Source organism: Sorex fumeus, unplaced genomic scaffold (assembly GCF_029834395.1).
Source record: "Sorex fumeus unplaced genomic scaffold, SorFum_2.1 ptg000024l, whole genome shotgun sequence".
Lineage (NCBI taxonomy): Eukaryota > Metazoa > Chordata > Mammalia > Eulipotyphla > Soricidae > Sorex > Sorex fumeus.
The window spans coordinates 11,228,140-11,246,709 of record NW_026606081.1 but is presented as its reverse complement, the minus strand read 5'-3'; the positions used below and the strand labels follow the sequence as shown (position 1 = coordinate 11,246,709).

Sequence of the window (18,570 nt, the reverse complement as noted above, 5' to 3'; positions counted from 1 at the left end):
ATATATTTGACAAATACAGAAGTTAGTGACTAGGCACACCTATTTATTAAAGTACAAAATAATATTATACATGCTGTTGTGATAAATAATTGTTTTTTATTCTTATATTTGTTTTTGTGCCTTCCCAATGATGCTTAAGGATTTTTTCTAGCTCTGAGAGGGACCATTTCTGGAGCCAGGGGTTGAACCCAGGTTGGTGGCATGCAGACTTACCTTACCTTTCCTGCAGTACTGTCTCTCCAGCTCCTGATAAGTAATTCTCTCTGATACTTAAAGATATATTGTGATTATCCTTTTAAATAACTATCTCATCTTTTAATAAAATTTTTTTTTATTATTTCCTATTTTTGTTGGCCTCTCTACTTCCAAATGTTTCCAGTTATGGACAGTGCTACAGTGAGTATCATTTTACATCACGATCACCCTGTTGTTCCTCGATTGCCTCGAGCAGGCACCAGTAACGTCTCCTTCTTCCTAGCCCTGAGATATTAAAAGAGCCATTTCAGTGCTCTTTCAGGGTTAGGAGAATGAGACCCATCATTGTTACTGGTATTTGGCATATTGAAATACATGGGAAGTTTGCCAGACTCTGCTGTGCGGAAAGGATACTTTTGGTAGCCGATCAGGTTCTACGAAGGAAAAATGAGACAATTAAGATGTCACGCGGCCACAAATGCAGCCGCGTGCTTCCGGGAGCTGGATTTTATAGTCTCTGCCGTTGATGGGACCAACCTGGCGCCAGTGGCAGCTGGTGGGTGTGACGCCTACCTACTGGAAGATGGGAGGTCTGGGTAGAGAAGGCCCAATCCCAATCCGATCAGGCTTGGAGATTACAGCCCCGGGACCCACATGCCTGGGTTCCTCTGCCAGTTCTTTCATACATGAGGCTTGTCCGGATGTGTGGAGAGTGGTCCCAGCATGGCCATGGCTGGCTCTGGAGGTCCTCAGCTGCTGGGGCTCTGCTCGGGATTTATTTAATTTATTAAATTTATTTTATTTATATTATTTATATTTATATGTATTTTTATTAATACATTTATTTTACATAAAAACCCTTATTTGATGTCTTTAGGATAAATTCTTAGGTATGTAGTCAGTGTACTGAAGGGCATGCATTCCATTTTTTTATGTCTTCTTAGTCTTAGACCTTGAAAGATTGTATCCCCATCTGTGTATTTTAATGTTTATTGTGATGTGTGTGTGTGTGTGTGTGTGGGGGGGTGATGCTGTTTTTGTGTGTGGGGGGTGGGATGTTGGGCCACATTTATTGGTGCTCAGAGCTTACTTCTGACTCTGTGCTCAGGGATCAGTCCTACCTGGTCTACTCAGGGACCATATGTGGTACCAGAACCAGGATTAGCATCAAGTAAAGCCAGTACCTTACCCCCTATACTATTATTCTGGCACCAATACTTTTTTATTTATTTTTATTTCATGGTTTATTGGGCCTCCCAGATAGTAATCAGGAGTCCTGGGGGCCCCTCTGATGATTCTTTGACAGCTGGGCTGGTCACTGAATGCATGGGCTTGAGGGTACCCTGCTGTTCATGCCCGGCTGTTCTGGGGATTACCAAGGTCACCCCAGAAGTTTAGGGGATCTTCAGGGCTGCACTTGGCTATTCTGAGAGTATCTTGTGGTACCAGAAATTGAACCTGAGTTGGGCTCATGCTGGGTCTACTCCCTAGTGGCTGTATTATCTCTGGCCCTTTAGTGATTAGTCTGACCTTGAAAGATTGTATCTCCACATTGCTTAGTTTAATATTTTCTGCGATACTGTTTTTGGTGTGGGGAAGTTGGGGCACATTCAGTAATGCTCATATAGCATATTAAATAGAGCTATGTGTTTTTGGTAATGTTTTTACCAAATGGATATTAGCAGTAAACCTAAGATGTCCAAATTTTAATGAGCATACCTCATCTTGGGCTGCTGTCTCTGATTATAAATGCAAATATCTTAAAACACAAAAAAGGAGTAGTTTTTCTCCCACAAGTAGATTGGAAAGCATGTCAAGATCAAGGACTGTGTCAGTCCTGAGAGAGAGCTGTGTTAATTCTATTTCTGTATTTCCAGTGAATTGTTTTGGTAGTTTTACAAGTTTTTATTTATGAGGCAGACATTGAACTGGCCATCGGGGACAGAATGATGAACAAGACATAGTTCTGGGCATTATTTTAATAATTTAGTGGAAAATACTGATGAGTAGCTGTCAAGAGGCAACACTTAGAAACTAGTATTATAGTTATAAAATGACATATTTGTAATACTGTACAGTTTAAGAAAAAGCACAATAGAAATGCTCAGACATGAAAATAAAAACAATTTTTTTAGCTTATGCCTTTTTAGAAGAATTTTAAGAGAAATCCAAAAGTATGCCATCAATGTTCGGACAGTTATTTTTCTTCACCATTATGTTCTGAATATTTTCAAACATACTCAGATTTGAAAGATTTTACAGTGTTACTCAAATACCCACACCCTGGATTCTACAATTAATATTTTACTATATTTGCTTTATCATATGCCTATCTTGTACACTATTCATCAGCCTATATGTCAACACATTTTTTACATTGAACATTCTATGTCTACTAAGTTTATTACATCCATAGAGATTTTTATTGTAATCTTTTTCTTGTTAATGTAGATACCTAAGTAACATCTGTAATATATCTTCTAGTATAGAACCAATATTCCCTTTCTTAGGAATAACTAATTAGTTATGGGCACTGATTTGAATAATGTACAAGTGTTATCCATATTCCTTATTTGCAGTAGTACTTATGTGGTTGTACTGGTTCAGGATTTTAATGAACATCAAGAACACTTGATCTTAGCCAGAAGGCCAAGAAGTGAGCAAATTCACTTCATTTTAGGATAAAATGTTGTTACTAGGGAACTGCTTCATTAGTTTCACATACTGATGTTGGGAGCCAAGAAAGTGGGAGTAGTTGAGAGCAGATACATTGATTGCCTCTGGTGATAGATCTGTAGCAGTAACAACTTGAAATACCACCCTTGCATTGGTTTAGATAAGTGAAATTTTCTAAAATTCAGATATGTTCAGTGTTATTTTACATTATGTGAGTTAAATTTAGCTGTCTCTCTCTTTTTTTTTTCTTTCTGTGTCCCACCCAGTGACGCACAGAGGTTACTCCTGGTTCATGCACTCAGGAGTTACTCCTGGCCGTGCTTGGGGAACCATATGGGATGTGCTGGGAATCGAACCTGGGTCGGGCCGTGTGCAAGGCAAATACCCTACCCACTGTGCTATCACTCCAACCCCTAGCTGTATCTTTTAACTGGTTAGTAAAATAAAATCCCCAAATTTAGTATTTTCTTTGGAATTACATAATTAAATAGCTTTTATAATGGATTTGTTTGATTTTTTTTTCAGACTTCTGTTTTTAGTTATGAGATGATGTTTGGGTGCTGAAGTGCTCGTTCAATATTATTTAGAATTTGAAACACTAAAACAATAATCCAGACCCTTATTTTTTTTTCAGGTGCTGACACTTTATAATTTTCACCATATATAGTGTGTTATTATGTCTTATTATGACATCTTATTATCTCATTTCTACTTTGGACAAACTGGCAGGCTACCGAATTTAGCCTGCCCACACGGCAGAGTCTGGCAAACTCCCCGTGGCGTACCCAATATGCCAAATACCAGTAACAATGATGGGTCTCATTCTCCTAAAGAGCCTTGAATATAATCTCAGGGCTAGGATGAAGGAGATGTTACTGGGGCCTGCTCAAGGCAATCGACGAATATCAGGGTGGTCGTGATTCGTCATCGTGATTTGTGATAGTGTGTTACAATACTTACTGAGACTTTTTAGAATCCTCAAGATTATTTCTTACCAAAATTAGGATTTCTGGGAGAACTATGTATTTTTATGCATTATTTCACCACACATGCTATTTTCAGTGGAAATGTGTATATGTATGTACATACATACATAATAGTTTTTAATCACTTCATGGAAGTACTGAGTTTGTGAGAACAAGCTGAGAACAACTACTCTAGTTTCAGAGTACAAACTCTGAACAAACTCTTTTATTAGTAAACAGAATACTCCTTTATTCTCACTAGCTGGCTAAAGACATTTAAACAAAACATTTAAAGTACTTTACTTACATATGTTTTATGTATCATTAATGGTACACATTGCAAGTTACAATTCAGTGATTTTCTGCACCTGTACTGAGTGGTACGCCATTTTCAACATTAGTTCTCAGCATTTTGTCATTCTGATAGCAAACTTATGCCCTTTTACCATTGTCTGTGTCCATAACCCAGACTCATGCAGTAGCTTCTTTGTTTTCTCTTTGTATAAATTTTCCTTTCCTATATAGTAAAGTAAAGTAAAGGCCCTCCCGTTGATCATCGATTTGCTCGAGCGGGCCCAGTAACGTCTCCATTGGAGACTTTGTTGTTACTGTGTCTGGCATATCGAATACTCTCGGTAGCTTGCCGGGCTCTCCGAGAGGGGCGGAGGAATCGAACTCTGGTCGGCCATGTTGGCTGCATGCAAGGCAAACGCCCTACCCGCTGTGCTATCGCTCCAGCCCTTTCCTATATGTTTTATATAAATAAAGTCATAAAATTATAAAATACGGAGCTGGGGAGATAGCACAGGGTTGGGGTGATAGCACAGTGGTAAGGCATTTGCCTTGCACAGGGCTGGCCCGGCCAAGCCAAGTTCAATTCCTCTGCCCCTCTCAGAGAGCCCAGCAAGCTCCTGAGATTATCTTGCTGGCACGGCAAAGCGTGGCAAGTTACTCGTGACGTATTCAATATGCCAGACACAGTAACAACAAGTCTCTCAATGGAGACGTTACTGGGCCCACTTGAACAAATCGATGAACAATGGGAGGACAATGTTACAATGCTACATTTGGAATTTATTATGTTTGGGGTTATGTTCATGTTATAGCATTTATCAGTATTTTATTCTTTTAAAATTTTACAATAATATCATGTTGCATGAATGCAGTACATTTTCTCTTTCCATTCACCAGCTGTAGACATTTAGATTTTGATGGCATTTAAATTTAAAATCATGCTTCCACAAAGTTGTAAATTGCTCTAGTCTTGATTGTAAATCTGTGACTTGCCAGATTCTCTCTTGCCAAGAAAGTTTGTGATACATGAGAGTTGGTACAGGAAACAGACTTCTTGAGTCAGAATTATAGAAGCAAATTTAGTATTGATGTATTTTAAATGTACAGAACTGTAGCTCATTAGATATCATCCGTATATTATTTCCTTTAATAGGAATATTTATAGAGAATTAGCACTGACTTTCCTTAACCATATATTCTAAATTCGTTTTAGTGCCCTGTTAACTTTTTTTACTCATTATTTTGTGTTTGGTATGAGAGGATTTGGTATACTCATTACTGCGTGTTTAACACTCAGTAGCTCTTTATTTATTTATTTATTGGCTACACTCAGTGGTGCTCAGTAACTTCTGGTACTTTCCTCAGGTGTAACTCCTTGCAGGACTTTGGATACCGTATGGGGTGCCAGGCCAACCTCATCCTAGACAAGCACCCTACCCACTGTTCTGTATCTCCACCTCCCCAAGCAGTTTGTTCTTTAAATATGTTGTTTATATATGTTTGGAGGCTCCCAAGAAGTGCTTGGGATACTTGACCCTCAGGGCCAGGCATTTTAATGCTAGCACTTGATGACACGGTGCTGCTTTAATTCTCCACCGCTAGTGATTACCGCCAGGCAGTACTTGTTTGACCTCAAGGCTATACTTGGTAGTGCTCAGGAGCCTTGCAGGGATTGAACCATCTGCTGGGCACTTTAGACATACAGTGGGGCTTTTGAAATACATTTTTCTATATTATCTTAAAACATTTAAGGGGGTATGGTGCCGCCAGCGGGTCAATCTGTACCTGTGAGGCGAGCGCATCAGCAGCCTGATGGCACCTTCAAACTTCCAGATACCCCCAAATTGCTGCTGTGCCTTTGGCCAGACCCCAAAAACTTGGGGCAAAGTTTACCAAGAAAGTAAACGGCGAAAAGTTAGGTATGTGGGAAACACACCCACAAACTACCTCCGACTCAGCTATATAATTGGAGGCATGGCCTCTCTGGTTCCTGATTGAACTGCTTAATGGCCATGATCCCAGAGACTCAGAAACAAATCTCTAAACCCAGCTGCTTTTGGCAGAAATGCTTCCGGTCTCTGCAGTAGGTTACTGGTCCTGGGCCAACCCAAGTGGGAATAGGTTTTGTGCCTTGCCTGTTCCCCCTGGTGGCTTCGTGGCCGTCATCTTCCAGTGGCCACAGTACATTACTGTTGCCAGGCAACCCCAGGGGGGATAGGGTGTTGTCACTCTGCCTGCTCCCCCTTGGCGGCTTGGTGGCCACCATCCCCCAGAAGCCATTGGACATTCAGGCTTGGGCCCGCAGTGACGAGACCTGTTGGGCCTCACAGGATGTGGGTGGAGCCTGTCCTTTCCTCCCCACCCCAACGAGACCCCAAGTCATCGCCCACGAATGACCTCTCTGGCTCCCGATCAAGTTGCTTAACGGCCATGATCCCAGACACTCAGAAAAAAATCTCAAAACCCAGCGGCTTTTGGCAGAAATGCGTCCGGACCCCAGAGTAGGTTACTGTCACCGGGCCACCCCAGGGAGAAAGGGTGCTGTCCCTCCGCCTGCTCCCCCTTGGTGCCTTGGTGGCCACCATCCTCCAGAGGTCATTGGACAGTCAGGTTTGGGCCCGCAGTAACGAGACTTGTTGAGCCTTACGGGATGGAGGTGGAGCCGGCCCTTTCCTCCCCGCCCCAGTGAGATCCCGAGTCGCCACCCATGAATGGCCTTTCTGGCTCCTGATCAAGCTGCTTAACTGCCATGATCCCAGAGACTCAGGCGCAAATCTCAGAACCCAGCAGGTTTTGGCAGAAATCCCTCCAGATTTGAGTGTTAAAATTTCGGAATTTCAAAATCGTGTGGCCACTACTGCAGCTATGCGATATCATATGTTATTCATAACCAGCAATGGAAAACAAAGTGTCTACTGTTGCCTTTTCAGCAGATCTGAGTGTTGGGGTAAAATCCCAAATAATGTGGGTCTGGTGTCAAAATATTGAATGTGATCAAAGTAGAGAGAAAGTAATGTGGAAATCATCTGCCCACAGGTAGGGGGAGGGTGTGAGATGGGGGTATACTGGGGTTGTTGAGGGTGGAGAATGGGCACTGGTGAAGATACGGGTGTTTCATTGTATGACCGAGACTTAGACTTGAAAGCTTTGTAACTCTCATGGTGATTCAATAAATAAAATTATAAAAAATGAAAAAAAAAAACATTTAAGCCACTGGTGCCGGAGCGATAGCACAGCGGGTAGGGCCTTTACCTTGCATGCGACCAACCCTGGTTCCATCCCCGGCATCCCATATGGTCCCCCAAGCACCGCCAGGAGTAATTCCTGAGTGCAGAGCCAGGAGTGACCCCTGAGCATTGCTGGGTGTGACCCCAAAAGGCAAAAAAAAATCATTTAAGCCACTGGAAAGTACACGTTAACTTATTTATGTGACTTAGTTTTTGCACAGGTTATGTATTTTCAGAAAGAATTCTTTTTTAGATCCAAAGATTTGAATTAGAGAAATGCAGAGATTCTACTTTTATTTAAATGGTTCCCTAATCTTTTTTTAAAAAATAATGTGTATGAGTATAAAATACATCATATAATACACACATAATGTATCATAGAATACTTGCTACTATTACATGGAGAAAATAGAAAATAGCACAGATTAATACTAGGAAAGGTGAATTTGAATCTTTGAGTTTTAATCCTGAGTTTTCTGCTTATTATTTTGATCATGAGCAAGTAATTTAGCTGATTTCTTTTTTTGTAGAAAGGGCTGCTGTTGGTATGGCACCTGACACATTGTAAAATGAAACATCAAGTTTTGTACCCAAAGCATTGGAAGTAATCATTAAGCATTTTTTCTTTTTCTTGACTTTTCGTGTATATCTTAAAAATAAACTTAATTCTTATAATTTCTGTAATGAATGTGACTGTTATTGGTTCCTGATGTTATGTTGACATTAGTAAGATGGAAAGGCAGGGGCTTTATTTGGCTTAGATAGGGTGTTTTTTTCTGTTTATAAAGATTATTTATATAGTTAGCATAATTACTTGTATACCCTTCAGTATTTATTTGTTTTTATGTTCCATACTGATGAGAGAATTCAAAAAATATTTTAATATTAGGTGTATGTTTTTGAATGATTTTAGGTGTCTTTCACTTTTTGGGTGCCGACCCTAGAAACAGAAGTACTTGAAGCAAGAGATTAATTAAAAACTGGTCACTTTGTGCATTATGGGTTGAAAGTCACTACCACCAAACATATCTTTTGTCCACCACTGTCCATATGTCACCTTGTTAGGCTTTTGGGTCACACCCTGCAGTGCCCAGGGCTTATTACTGATTCTGTACTCAGGAATCACTCCTGGTGGGCTTGGGGGACTATATGGGGTGCCAAAGGTCGAACTCAGCTTGACTGCCTGTAAAGCAAGCACCCTACCCACTGTGCTTTTGTTCTGGACCTGAGTGTCACCTTTGGTCCAGTCTTCATTCCCTCTCCTCAAGACTTGCCCTTCACTTTTTGCTTGTAAGTTTTATAATCCATGACAAAAATCATCAATATAAAATCTATAAGGGTGGGAAACTGTGTCATATTTATTTAAATCTTACATCCTAATTCTGTACTTGGAACTTGGTAAGACACTCTGTATAGTTTTTGAATTATATCTTACTGTTAAATGTATACATTTTTAAAATTATGCTTCTCTTCTTTCAAATTTTTCAGGGTATGTTTTGAGTATCATCCTAAGCATTTCCTAAGTGTATTAGTAGCTATTGATTTACAAGTTTTATCTAACTTTTTTTTATATTCATGATCCTGATCTCAGTGCTTTCAGAAAATTAATAATTACTCATTTCAGAATATGAAGCATAAATCAAAACTAAGCTTTAATCTCTGACTCAGTATTTTTGTTTCTGCCAGCATCAATAATTTGGAGGTAAAGCAGAGTGTTTGACCTTTTCCAGTTATTCAGGGTCTTGATAGTTACTTGTTGGTATAATTACGACCTTTTAAAAAGAAAATGTAAGATAAATATAGGAAATGGAAAATATTGTAAAAGAAATGTGTGTATAAAAGTAAGTGGGTATATATTTTTAAGAAAACTTATTAAAGGTACTTTAGGAACTCACAGATAAAGTTACTCTTTATTGCAACAATTACCGCTGCCCTCATTAATAGATTAGCTAGCTTGATTTTGAGTTTCTATTTTTACATAGAGGGCAAGGACTTTGTGGAGAAGTTACGATGCAGATAAATTTTCAGTTTGTGAGATATATTTCTTAGTTTGCTATTTTTTCAGGGCTCAGAAGAACTTTTAGAAACTGAATTAACAGTATCATATATATAGTGAATAATTGAGTATTTAAAGTAAATTTCATTTGATATATAATTTAATATAATAACCATACATTACTTGGTCATATGTGGAAATACATTACAGGAAATACCTATACTTTACTTTTCAGAAATAAAGCCAAAATTTTGCGTGAGTAAATTTATTTAATTTTTGACTGGTTTGAATATATTTATGAGGTAGAAGTAACTATCTTTTTAGTAAGTTACTTAGCTCTCAAATATTTATGTTTTGTGAGAATTAATGCTATAGTTGCATATAAGCTTATGTAATTTATTTTGAGGTTAGGATCCATTTCTGCTTGTATCTTGTATGTCAAGGCAAAATTAAGTCCCAGTAATTAGCCACATTTTTTTCTCATTCTTTTAGTTATGGCCATGGTATGCTTATCTGAACGTTTTCTTTGTCTTGGATCACCAATTCAGAAATTCTTTTTTTTGGGGGGGTAGGGAGGGCAGGTTCATTATTCTCCCTACCTTCTCTTTTTTCTCTTTTGATGAGGAGGGTGACTGAGAGTTGGCCCCAGGTGGAAGTATTTGAGCTTTTCCTGGCACTGCTCAGAGATCACTTTGGGGTGTTTTTGTGGGAGCATATGCAGTGCTGAGGAACAGCCCCAGGGGTGGCTATGTGGAAGGCAAGTATATTAACCCCTCCAGTCCTTTCTTTTTTCCTTCGTCTCTTCAAATTGTCTCCTTGTTTTCTTCCTTTGGTAGATGCAGAACATTTATACAAGTCTTTTTCACTTGCCAGGGAAGATGCCTACCTGTTGCTCTCTCCATTTTTAAGCTTTATCAAGCTTGAGTTACTAAGTGAAAAAGTTGAGCCCATTTAATGTATGGATCTTGATGATTTTGACATGTGCATGTACTTGTAATACTGTTATCACAAAGTACTAATCCATTATTTTTAAAAAGTCCTTGTGTTTTTCCCGTGTGTTTGTGGTATGAGTCCCTGAAAGGAGCCCTGCCCTCTCCCCAAAGGAGTAGTGTTCTGTCTTAACTAGAACGTGGTGTTGTACAGCAGATCTCTCAAAGTCTCAAGGTCTCAAGGTCCTCCCGTTGTTTATGGATTTGCTCGAGCGGGCCCAGTAACGTCTCCATTGTGAGACTTCTTGTTACTGTGTTTGGCATATCGAATACTCTCCGTAGCTTGCCAGGCTCTCCGAGAGGGGCAGAGGAATCGAACCCAGCTCGGCCAGGCTGGCTGCGCGCAAGGCAAACACCCTACCGCTGTGCTATATCTAGAGCTGAGCTTTATATCCTTTGAATAGCTATTCCTGTCTCTCCCTCCTGTAGCGCTTGACAACCACCATTCTCTACTTCTGTAAGTTTGGCTAATTTTGATACCTCATGTAAGTGGAACACATTATTCCTCCTGCTGTAAAAGGTTTATTTCACTTAATGTTATTTCACTCTACTGTTTCAAATGGCAGCCAGCTTCCCTTTCTTCCCTCCCTCCTTCCCTCCCTTCCTGTCTCATCACTGCCCTGTCACTGGCCCCTGTGTGAGCAAGTGTGTGTAGACAGGGAGGTAAATAAAATTTTATTTATAAAAAATTGCGTCCCTTAGTAATATTTCCATAAACATTGTAGTTATTTCCTTGTCTTGGTCCCCATCTTTGCTTGGTTAAAAATGCTGCAGTGAATGTGGTGCTGTCGTTATCTTTTTGATAATATATCTTGGTTACCTCTTCGGTAACCTGATTTCCATTGCTCTTAGTGTAAAATCCAGTCCAATGTAATGTTGATGTATCAGATGGTAATTTTCTTTTTAGGAAACCCCTATACTGTTTTCATCTCGGCTGCACCGTTCTGCATTCTCTTCTTGCATCCTTGCCCCATCTCTATGATTCATTCCTTGGAGTCCCTCTCACAGTTTCCTTAGAGAGGAAGAAGAAAGAAATGAATACAGTTTTTCATTAGCGTGGTGCTTGTTTGGTTTTCTGTACATAAGGGATTTATTTTAGTGTAGATTTTATAATCCCACAGTGATTTTCTCAAGATGTTTTCCAGAAACCAGAATTTGTCTGTCTCTACCCTTCCTCCCGTCCCCTCTTCCTTTATTCTCCTTTCCCTTTCCATCCCTTTCTGCACCACTGCCATCTTCTTTTCCTTACCCCTCCCTTCCCTTTTTGTTCCCTGTGCCTTCCTTTCCTTCTCCCTTTCCCCTCTTCTCTTTCCTCCCCTCTCGCCGCCCCCCCCCCCATTCTATCCTTTTTCTTCTTTTTATTTTCCTCTTGCCTTGTCTTTTGGAAAGAGAGTGCAGGATTTTCTTGAGGGACATTTATTACTTTTTTTTTTCAATCTGCAGCCACTGGTGTTTTTGAATTTCTGACATCTCTATCAGCTTATAATGCAATAGATGAGGCACAAAGCAAACCCAGAGCACGTAGCTTACTGGGTATATAAAGTAGGAAATAAAACTTGCGCCATTCCTGAGGTGCCTGCCAGACCTCCATCTTTATATCTTTATACTTTTTTGAGCTACTTATGCTTTTTTTATATGGTGAGTTAAATTTTTAGCTGTATTTTGTTAGAGAATTAAGAAAAAGTATGTCTTCTATTTTTCTTATGTGGAAGTCTGTTTTAGAACCATGAAGCGTAATTTTAGTTTTGTGATCATAAGATAAAATGGAATATTTGATGCATAAGTAGTCAATGAATAATGAATATAGTCACCAGAAGAGATTTTTAAGATAAATTGATTTCTAGTAAAAAATAATTTCTTGTAGTTCTGTTGATTAAATAAAACTATTCAACCCTGTGCGAGTTCAAATTCTTGTGTTTAATTGCAGAATCTTTTAGCTGAAAAAGTAGAACAGCTGATGGAATGGAGTTCCAGGCGCTCAATCTTCCGAATGAATGGTGATAAATTCCGAAAATTTATAAAGGCCCCGCCTCGAAACTATTCTATGATTGTTATGTTCACTGCTCTTCAGCCTCAGCGACAGTGCTCTGTGTGCAGGTAATATATATATACATATATATTTATAATTTATATATATAAATTTCAAAAAATTAAGTACAAACAAGTGTCACAGCTTACTGCTTTTATTACATTCAAGATGAATGTGTATAAGAGAATTTAGAAGTCTTTCAATATTGTAGCCAAGCTTTAACAGTTAGCTTAAAATTAGTGCATTTTAAAATGACTTTGATAGGCTAACATCTTGTAGTGTTTAAAAGATGTCTAACAACATCTTTTTTATGTATTGACCAATCTTAATATAATCTTAAAAGCAGATTTATTATCAAATCTTACATACAGATGAGGAGAAAAATTGGCTTCTATATTGGTGTCATTCACCTAATTATACCTTATTTTTAAGTAGGGTTTTCTGTTTTGTTTTTATGTGGTGCACAAATCGAACACAGGGCCCTAGAAATAGAGGCAGATGTTTTACTCCAGAACCACACCCCGGGCGTAAAGTAGCCCATGTTGTATTAGTGAACTATGTTAGGATAGTATTTTTGTTTGTTTTTGTGCCACACCTGATGGTGGCGACCTCTGGTGTAACACGCAGGGGTCACTTCTGGCAGGCTTAGCTGATGGTATGTGGTGCCAGCACCCAACCCCAAAGTATTCTGTATAACTGGAGTCTTCTGCCTTTTGTACTGCAATTCTATTCCAAGTGTTTCAGTGAGAGGCACTTAGGGTAGGAGGCCATTTACTTTTACTGTTTCTGGGGTTTAGAAATTTCTTGTTGTGTTCTAGAAGCAATTTGACATTAATGAAATATTTTTTCATTGGGAATTTACTAAAGTTTGGATATTTTAAGCAAAAATATAGTCAGATTGACAAATGGTTTTTTAAATTATACTGTTTATTTTTTAAATAAACTTGAATTTAATGGTATTGTAAGCAATAAATAGAGGTCCTATGTACCTTTTGGTACCATCTCTAGAGTTGTCAAGCACTGTCCAGCACTGTCCTCCCGTTGTTCATCGATTTGTTCGAGTGGGCCCAGTAACGTCACCATTTTGAGACTTGTTGTTACTGTGTTTGGCATATTGAATACGTCACGGGTAGCTTGCCAGGCTTTGCCTTGCGGACGAGATGCTCTTGGTAGCTTGCCGGGCTCTCCCAGAGGGGTGGAGGAATCGAACCCGGCTCAGCCGGGCAGGCTGTGCGCAAGGCAAACGCCCTACCACTGTGCTATCTCTACAGTTATACCTCACAAAATATAGTACAAAATTGTAGCTAGATGTTGGCATTGGTATAGTCAAGATACAAAACTATATTTCATCATTGTAAGTGGTCCCTTCTGTTTCCATTTCTGGCAAGGTATGTCACCTTTGACTCCCCACTACTGGTAATAATGAAAGTATTCTCCATTTTTCTTTTCATCATTTTGAGGATACTATATAAATGGCACCGTACTACGGTACTATATACACTCTTCTGACCTTTGGTCTTGGTTTGCTTATGTAAACTAACAGTTCCTCAAAATCCTTTTAATTTGTTACGTTTATGGACATATCATTGTTTTTATTACGAAGTAATATTCCATGGCATGTATAGTGATTTATTTGATTAACTATTAAGGAATATATATTTGTATTATATATGTATATATTATTTCTAGTCTTAAAAATAAAATTACTATGAGCACTCAAATTTTATGCAAATTTAAGTCTTCATTTTGTAGATAAATTCTGGAGTTTGTATTCCAGATAATTAGGTATGTGTAGTTGTATGTACATCTCTATAAGGAATGGCAAAATGTTTTGACGAGAAGTTTATAGTCCCATTAGCAACTATGAGGTATCTAGTGTTTCTATATCTTCACTAGCACTTGATATTAGTATTTCATTTAAACCTATAGCTTTGTAATGATACCTCACTGTGGCATCATTTTTCATTTCCTTTATGAAAAATAGACATAGAACATCTTTTCATGTGTTTGGCATCTATTCATTATCTCTTTGGTGAGATTTCACGTTCTTACCCATTTCTAATAGTGATTTTCTTTTCTGAATTTTATATATTGAAGGTCTGTCGTGTTTTTCAGACATTCTTTCACGTATATTTCCCAAATCTATGTTTTCTTTTTATCCTTATAGCAGCACCTTTTGCATATTTTAATTGACGGATCTAATTTATCAGTTTTTCTTTTGAAAGACCTTTAACTTTATTATCAACTTTAATTATTTGCTTAATCCTAAATTGCCAAGTTTTTTCTTCTTTTTTTTTTCTTTAAAGGTTTTAAAACTTTGTTAAATTTTTATGTTCTCATTGGGAGGAAACTTAATTTCATCACATCTGAGAATAAGATTTTTTTGTAGCTGTTCTCTGTCAAATAAAATTTTTATTCTCTTTTGTGAAGTTTCTATCATGAATGGTTGTTGGGGTTGTTAGCCAGAAAGAGCAGGTGAAGATTTAGATGCACACTGAAAGTATAGAGAAGAGTCATGGGGTTACTATGCCAACACACTATAATTTAATTGTTTTGGAATTGGGTTATGGCATTGACATTTAAAATGTAATCTAGTAACTGCATGAGCAGTGAGATCGCTTCAGCAATTGAAAGTGTGTACCATTGAGCATCCAGTTTGAAATTAGAGGTCTCAGCTTTATAGTGACTACTCCCCAATACTGAATAGTTTAAGAACAAGAACACCCTTGGTAACATAGGGAAGCTTGAAGAGTACAATGTTGTGGTAATGCCTAGATTATAAACATGTGTGTGAATTTAAAGGAAGAAATTTAAATAAACTGCTGAATGGATGTTTTAGAGCTTGTTGAAGAGAACGATAAGTTTATATAGTAGAATGTTAGTCTTATAATAAGCGTATAGGGTAACCTTACTATGACAAAAGTATTAAAATATTTTTAATGTGATTAAGCAGTGGTTTAAGTATTCCGTTATTGAACTGAGAGTAAGTTGTGACTCATAGAGGGCTACTTAGATCAAAGAGACCTCTAAGTGACAAACAAGTTGAAAGGTAAACAAATGTTCCTAGAACAAATTTTGAAGAAAATCTATTCAAATTATATTATTGAATTTTAAATGACATCTCGAAGGGAGTTGAAGATTCATTGAGAAAGACATTCTATTACGATTTTTTTCCTTAACGTCAATTCAGTTGTTGCCTTGTAATTTTGAACACTTTTTATAATATTTCATACTTCCTTTTGTAATTATGGAAATTCATTACCATAGTGCAAAAATCTTAGTGTTGTATTTTGGGCTAGTCTTCTGTTTTCTTTCTCTAAGAAATAAAATTTTCTCCACAAGTTAACTCACAGATTCTCTAGTTGGTTTCTTTGCTGAAAGGCTGTTGAATGAGCTATTGGCTTCCTTATAAGCCTTCTTAGCAAATCATTCTGCTCTTCCTTCACACAGTCAGTTTATTCACAAACTTCAGAATTCAATTCTCACCTTCCTTAGTGCTAACATCACACTTCTTGGCCAAATAAAGTTGTTAATTAAGACTACTCAATACAATTCTCACCTCCCGTAAGTGTTAACTCCGAACTTCCTTTATAAATTGTACTGTAGGGAATATTTCCCATAATTGCAAAATCTTTAGATGTATCCGCCATAAAGTTACTCATCTTTTTCTGAATTCACTAACAGTTCTAAGAACAAAATATTCTGAGGCTATTCCTATGAATCAATAGATATAAGATAAAAATCCATGTAAAGAAAAATAAAACGATACATGTAGAATCAAGTTGAGTGGTTGGATAGCCAAAGTTTTGATGATGTGTTGAAGATTAATATATTTTAGACTTTAAATAAAATTAGTACCAAAAATTTAAAATGAGTCTGAATAAGTTATGTTGTCATATTAGGTAAAACTAGCTAATTTCTTTTTCCATTTAAATAGTTCTTTATTATGGGTAAAATTGGTGATGCTATGTTAATTATCTCTATATAAAATCATGTAGTATATAAATATTATATAAATATATAAAATGTATATGTAGCCTTATATCATTCTTTCCACTTCTCAGGTTTATCTGCAAAATCTATTTTGTAGATGAAAACATTAGAGCTGAGAGATGGTATAATTCATCCAAAGTCACGTAGCTATATCTGTCAGTAAATTTGTTAATCAAGAGCTTTTATAGTTTAATTTTTTTAAGTTACATATTCATCATCACCTTTACCCGGTGAACTGTAATTTACATTTTACTTTTGGTTACCCAACAGAGTTTATTAATCTTTTAGTCAGGAATCCTTGCCAGCACTACTTAAAACTCATTAGATTATGAAAAAACTTTTGTTCAAAGCAGCCTTTCATACTAGGGATTGGAAAATTAGAAGTACTGGCCAAAACACTGTGGAAAATAGCTAGTCATCCTTTTGTTTCATTATAGTGAGGTCTAATTTCTTATGAAATTATATTTCAGACTAAGCACACAAGGTGAAAGTCATGTAATGTATAGATAAAATTACTCTTATTGATCACTTAATGCGTTTACAAGTGCTTTATGAATGGTCTGGGGACTAGAACTCAGCACTTATTTTTGTTCTTCAAAAAGTATTTTTATTTTGCCTCTAATTTTTACATTTTCCTGATATACGTGGCTGCCATGGGGGGAAAAAGTCATTTCTTCCCTTTGTCAAGGACCAGGAACCATGCCATTTACATATTCTTGCCTGGCTTAGCTAATGCATGAGAACTGTTCTGGGATTGATGGAATATACGACTAGTTTAAATACAAATAATATTCTAAGGTTATCGCTGTGCTCTGTGTACATTTTTTAAGTTGAAGACATATGCTATATAAGTTCACTGTAAGGAATTTTTTTTCCTGGACCTCTCTTTTCAGATTGGTTAAAATAAACTCTGTCACTCTTTCAATGATGTTTCTTTCTTTACCTCTGTGACACCTTAGAATTCTCTGAGGTTTTTTCTACTTTGTACATTACTTATTTATAAATATTTAGTATCTGTATGTTAAACTTCACACTTAGAGAAAATTGAAGGATTTTTGTGATTTAAACTATAGTAACTTTTTATCAAGACTTACTTATACTTACCATTTTCCGTATTTCATTGTCCTCTTTTGTAGGTCAATAATGAGTCACATTTTAGTGAATGCACGTTTAATTTGTAAATTTCTGGAGATATCATCTCTGAGTTCCTCAGTATGCATCTTTTAAGAAAGAGGCATTCTTTCGTATTCAGAAAACTTGTCACTTTTAAGTGAAATGACATTGATTAAATGACAATCTTATTATACTGCTCATATTTAAATTCTGCTTTTGTCTCCAACATTCATTTTAATCTTTACCCTTTCTACTTAGGATTTTGTCAGTGTTCCTCTGTTGCATTTGATATCATGCTTTTCCCTGTTAGTGACTTCTTTTTAACTCCAAGTTAGCACTTTAAAAAAAAAAAATGAGGTGATGTTTTACAAGTGTGTATTTGTTTGAGGAGCCCAGTTTCAGACCTGACCAAAATACTATGGCATTACCAAATTAAGGGGAGAATTACCAGCAATGCTCCCCATAATTCTTTGACTCCCCCATGTATATGTATTTTTTATGTTTGTTATATTTATAATCATGCATAAATGACTAAAGTGAGTTACCTGCCCTTGCAGGCTAACACTGTAGTGTTCTACCCTTTTCCATCGTTGTACGGTTTTACCTCCTTTGCTCCAAAATGTAAACTTGAGAAAAATTAATTAAAATGTAAACTTGAGAAAAATTAATTACTTGGTTGATTTTTTCTCTCCTGCACTTCATACAAAATAGTTTCAGAGTCAGAACCACACTCTGATCTTTTTTGTTTACTTTTGGACTACATCTGGCGGTGCTCAGAACTTCTGGCTCTGTGCTCAGGGATCACTTCTAGCAGGGTTTTTTGGACCATATGGGGGTGGGGGACTGATCACAGATCAGCCACATGCATGGTAAGTTCCTTATCTGCTGTACTATCTCATTGGCTCCAGCATTGTGATATTTGAAAACAAATCTATGTGCTAACACATAGGATAAGATGAATTTGATTTGTCAAAGAGGTTCTATTTTTTTCTGTTTTTCTTTATTAGTTATTTTTACATTTTCCTGTACATGGAATTTCATGGCAAGTTGGTTAAAAAGATTAACATTCTTGGAATATATCCTTAGAAGAGTT

At 37.2% G+C, this 18,570-nt stretch overlaps 1 protein-coding gene across 3 annotated transcripts in view; it reads left to right on the top strand.

The window, feature by feature from the left end:
- The window catches only part of TUSC3 (tumor suppressor candidate 3), a 208,712-nt gene that overhangs the window by 59,504 nt on the left and 130,638 nt on the right, over positions 1 to 18,570 (top strand). For all 3 annotated transcript variants that reach the window (XM_056113967.1, XM_056113965.1, XM_056113966.1), the window contains exon 2: positions 12,270 to 12,439. In XM_056113967.1, coding sequence (XP_055969942.1) covers positions 12,270 to 12,439 — 170 coding nt within the window. The remainder of the gene's footprint in view (positions 1 to 12,269; positions 12,440 to 18,570) is intronic.